The 5101-nt window shown below is 51.5% G+C and overlaps 1 protein-coding gene across 2 annotated transcripts in view; it reads right to left on the bottom strand.

Moving 5' to 3' along the window:
• Positions 1-216: 216 nt before the first annotated feature.
• LOC102496148 (HLA class II histocompatibility antigen, DP beta 1 chain) overlaps positions 217-5101 on the bottom strand; it is a 5903-nt gene continuing 1018 nt past the window's right edge. The window contains exons 2-6 of one of the 2 annotated variants that reach the window (XM_027769138.1): positions 3217-3480; positions 2151-2432; positions 1240-1350; positions 835-861; positions 217-451 (exon numbers count right to left, since the gene is read on the bottom strand). In XM_027769138.1, coding sequence (XP_027624939.1) covers positions 845-861; positions 1240-1350; positions 2151-2432; positions 3217-3480 — 674 coding nt within the window. In that variant the 3' untranslated portion in view covers positions 217-451; positions 835-844. The remainder of the gene's footprint in view (positions 452-834; positions 862-1239; positions 1351-2150; positions 2433-3216; positions 3481-5101) is intronic. The other variant, XM_006170611.3, reaches the window with a different exon arrangement.

Genomic DNA, 5101 nt, shown 5'->3' with positions numbered 1-5101 from the left:
TGAAATACGGCTGATTTTAGGAGGTCCCCGATGGCTTGCCCTCCTGTTCAACACGGGCACTTGAGCACATCACAGAGCGTATCTGTCCGTTCCTGGGCCAGACAACCATGACGCATCCCCGGGCTCTTCACGTGACCTGATGTCACCAAACCCTTCAGACATAAACATGGCATGTGACCATCTCCTTCTGCTCAAGAAGAAAGGCAGACAGTGATGTCAGATTGCAGTAATTTATGTTCCTCTGGAAAGACATGATAGTTAGACAAGGTGGGAAAGAGAAATACATTCGGTGGAAACGCAGACTTAGAGCTGGCGTTGAGGCACAGCCCGGTCACATGCCCATCTGGGAGCCGGAGGTTCCAGGCCGGAAGCTGCAGAACAACAGGTGTATCAGACGTACTTGCTCCGAGGGACGCATGATGTCTGGGATCGGCTCAGGACCCCTGTGAGGCTGAAGAAAGGGGAAGAACAGAACAGAAACACAACTTAAGCTCAGGGCCGTGCCGCTGTTCCCCCTACAGTCCCAGGAGACAAGACACTACCCAGGAAGGCTGAGTGCTGGCCTGATGAGTCACAGAAGAGTGTTTCTGGGGTTCCCTTCAGCAACAAGACCAAGAAATGTTCACTGCTTAACCCCACTCGTAGCCGAAAATGAGACACGTTGGAGGCGATGTGGCCCGACTTGAAAAAAATAAATAGCCCTGGGGAGTCTCTCCTCGTTACCGGGGCATTTCCTACAACATCGTGAATATAGCATACGCGTAAATGCCCCCAAATCATGACACCATGAAGTGAACTACATCCCCAGAGAGAAGAAGGGAGCAGAAACCTCACCTAATGGCTGCTATTGTTGTCGTCGTCCTGAAATGGGGCGGGGGGAGACGTATTTAGTCACTGGGAGAATGAAGAGCAACCACATCTTGGGAAATTGTACAAGCACTGCACCCCTGGGAGGTCAAGCAGGGGCCAGTCTGTAGACTTAACAGAACCTTCTGCAGGACAGGTAACCTTACATGAACACCCTGCAGGACAGGTAACTAGCATCGGGAATTTCACTGTGCCTGGACACTGTGACTGGAGTGAGATTCTCCCTCTAAGGCTTGCTTTGCCTTATTAGAATATATTTTTAGTGTCCTCTTTGCTCTGTGGTTTTGCTTTTTCTGCCTCAGCTTTATCACAGTAGAAGAGAAGACAAGACAGTGGGAAGGTGATACCAATGCTTTCCGGAAGTTTTCTTACCTCGCTGGTTTCTAAGATGGAGAACGAAGCTTGCTACCAGGGATGTGAGCCCCAGCACAAAGCCCCCGACTCCAGTCAGCATCTTGGTCCGAGCAGAATCAGACTGTGCCTCTGTGGAGACAGCCCCAGGTCAGCCTCACCTCTACCTGCCCTGCCTGACATCCTGGAGCCTGACCGGGTCAAAGGGAGACCACGAGGCCGAGCCTGGGCCCAGTGTGGGAAGGTAGATGTGGAAAGCACTCGAGTTCTGGGTCTCGGTTCTGGTGACTTCCACAAGAGGCTGTCCCCCGACCCCCGGTCGGTCCACGAAATCCGTGCTCATGGGCTGAAGGGAGAGGCCAGTTCCCATGTCTGAGGGCCAGTCAGGAAGGTCATCATCTTTCTGAGACTCTCTGACGGGGAGAGATTCTTTAGGACTCTCTCAGGTCAAGGACAAAAACCCACACTGTGATCACCTGGCCTCCACTGCTCCCAGCCCAGACCACAGTCAGGGATTTGATTAAGAAAAATACAGAGGAGGAAGTGGTGGTGGTGCTGCTGGTGGTGGAGGTGGTGGTGGTGGTGGAGAGGCAGCCTGTAGCACAGTGGTTAAGTGCTGTGCATTAGGAGCTGAATCTCACAGGACCTACTGCAGTTCAAATCCTGGTCCTGGTGACTTGGAAAACATGCTGGCTGCATGTGCTTGTGCGGCAAAACACAGAAGGGATGGAGAAGAGGAGGAAAGAGGATCACAGCATGACCACGTCCCACTGGGGGGTGCTTTATCTCTTTCTCTGGCATGTACTCTATAGCTAGGGTGAAAAAAAAAAGAAAGAAAACCTGGGGTGACGTAACCCCAATATATAGGGCACAAGACAAAATGAGTGGACCTCAGAGCCTGGAGTCCAGAGGGTGACTGGGGAGTTACTCACTCCACTCCACGGTGACAGGCCTGTCCAGGCTGGGGTGCTCCACGTGGCAGGTGTAGACGTCTCCCTGCTGGGGGATCGTTTCCAGCACCACCAGGATCTGGTAGGTCCAGTCTCCGTTACGGATCAGGTTGGTGGACACGACCCCATCTGTTTCCTCCTTTCCATTCAGGAACCACCGGACTCGAATGTCACCCGGGTAGAAATCTGTCACGTGGCAGACGAGCAGGTTGTGGTGCTGCAGGGGCCTCTTCTTGGAGGGGGAGACGTTCACTCTCGGTTGGACTAAGTGGACGAAAGAACTGTGCTATGGCAATGGAGACAGCTAAAGCTGGGCTGTATTTTCCTAAGGAAATTGATTTCTAGATGCTTTGAATAAATATATCATCTGTTAACCTATTTTGAGAGTGAACTGGGGAATAGTATAGGAAGATAGAATAAAACATTTAAATCTAATAAGAACGGCTTTGTTATTTATAATGTATGTCCCCCAGATATTATCTTAGAATCAGAACACCTTCTGAGTAACATTCCTTTGATCTTTCAGTCTGATATCCTTATTTAATAAAGAGAAGAAGAAATGAAATAGTTTTTTTTAATTGCCAGAGGAAATATGTTTTTTCCAGCGAGAGAGAGAGAGAGAGAGCAAGGAACACTCCCCAGTGGGCTGTGGTCATGGCACCATCCTCCTCTCTTCTCCATTTCTCCATCCTTTTGGGGCTTGGGGCACGCACACACATGCCTGACCTGTGTTTTCAAGCTGTCAGGCCAGGGCATGGTGGGCCATGTGGGGTCCGGCTCCCTTCACCTTTGCGCTGGCTGTTTTAATTTATTCCTCGCTTATCTGTCTCCTGCCCTCTCCTACTTGCCCCACCCCCATCCAGTGTCCTTAGCCCTTTTCTGTTTGGTTAGTGGGAGTCAGACCCGTTCCCATGCTGACCTGGCCTCCCAGGCACCGTGAGTCTCTCTGGGTTCAGGGCGCCCCGTCTGCGACACTCTGGGACTTCCTTCCTCTCCAGCCCCTGATCCACCCCTTCCAGGGTCTCCTCTCCTCCTTCTGCCCCCTCACCTCTGCGCTTCAGGGTGAAACCCTCATCTAGCTCGTAGTTGTGTCTGCACACTGTGTCTACCGCGCTCCGTCTCAGCTCCAGGAACCCCTTCCATCGGTTCCACTTCTGGGCTGTTATCTCCCCCAGCTGAGTCTCAGCCGTGAACGACCCCACGGCGCTGTCGAACTGGACATACACCTCTCTGTTGTAAACGTATCTCTCCAAGAAGCGGTGTGTCCCATTGAACTCGAAGCAGTCGCTCCTCCTCTGGTAGACGTACATCTCTGTGGACAGTGAGTGGACAGTGGTGGGCACCACTCCTCCAGGGCTCTGACAACCCCACACTCACCAGCTCCCTGCACAGGCCTCTCCTGGGCTGAGTACAGTGGCCACACCAGGGCTGCGCGTTTTCTCTTTTGGCCCTTCTCTCCTGGGTCTCCATTTTCCTTCCAGCAGAGTGTCTAGTTATAGATCAGAGGTGCTGATCTGCCTCTGTCCAGGGAGGGCAGACCCGGGATTCACCCTGGGAGCCCAGGGCAAGGCTAATATAAAAACCATGTTCATCCCATCTTAAATGTTTTCTCTGTCTTGCCACTTCACCCCAAGACTGCTGCTGTCAATGAATCAGCAAGCCAATAAAATATTGTTGATTCAGTTGAGGTATTTTGTTAATTGCTTCCATACATAAATTCCACTTTTCCATGTATTGTTGATTCAGTTGAGGTATTTTGTTAATCACTTCCATACATAAATTCCACTTTTTCACAATTAAAAAAATTATTTATTATTATTTTTAAATTTGATCAGAGAGAGACAGAGAGAGAAAGGAAAAGTGAGAAAGCAAACTGCCACGTCTGGGACTTGAACTGCAGTGGACTATGTGGAAGTCCAGAGTCTTAACTACCACGCCACCAGCACCATTTTCCACGATTTTTTATGGAAGTCCAGAGTCTTAACTACCATGCCACCAGCACCCTTTTCCATGATTTTTTGCAGTATGAAATCCTCTCATATTGTAAGTTTCTCTAAGGACCTAAGATGTATCACAAGTGGAGTGTTCCCAGACACAGTGAGCACGCAGTGCCTGGCAGTTCCAGGAGGAGGGGAGCCTGGTGGCAGGACAGCCAGCCTGTGGCTCTCCAGGAGCAGAAAGGGGTAGGCAGAGGAACCTTCTCTGGGCTTCGGCTCCTGCTCCTCCCCATTCTATTCTCCCACACCTAACTATTCTGGTTCTACTAATAGGTTTCTCCTATCTGCCCCTTTCCACATTAGCTCTGTTGGAAGCTGAGGGTGCCCTGAGGGACTGGAGGTGTCAGAAGGAAATGGTGGAGTGTGCTCACCCTCTGATCCCAGTTGAGCTCCTGGGCACCTGAGCTGTGCAGAGAGCTCTGGGCCTTCACTCTCTCTCCCCACCCTGGTTTTTCTCACACGCCGATGAAAAGTCATCTCATTCCTCTTACCAATCCGAACCCATGGCCCCTCCACCTCCCCTCCCCTCCCACCACCAGGACCACTGCTCACTGTGTAAGGCCAAGGAGCCCCCAGCCCAGATTTCCAATGTGTTCCTACGACTTCTACTATGGCCTGTGCTCCCCAGAGCAGCTCCCTCCATGCCCGTCTCTCACTGCCTCTCCTCTCGCCTCCTTTGGGACCTTGTCCCATCTTAGCCGCTGCTTCCATGGCCCCCTCCTGTTCTCAGACTCAGACTTCTCTCATTTGTAGGCTTGAGCTCCGAGCTGAGCTTCGTGTCTATTCTTTGCCTCTCTGTGACAAAGGTCAGAAACACTTCTCCTTTCCTCTATGTGAGAGATTTGCCAATGGAATGTGCGGATAAACTTGGGAGTTTCAAGTGCTATTGCCCTGGAAATGGGGGGGGGTGAGGAGGAAGGGTGGGGGTGGAGGTGG

Source organism: Tupaia chinensis, unplaced genomic scaffold, assembly GCF_000334495.1.
Source record: "Tupaia chinensis unplaced genomic scaffold, TupChi_1.0 Scaffold148729_1, whole genome shotgun sequence".
In the NCBI taxonomy this organism is placed as follows: Eukaryota; Metazoa; Chordata; class Mammalia; order Scandentia; family Tupaiidae; genus Tupaia; species Tupaia belangeri.
The sequence above is the reverse complement of the archived record's forward strand: the minus strand, read 5'-3'. Positions and strand labels throughout refer to the sequence as shown.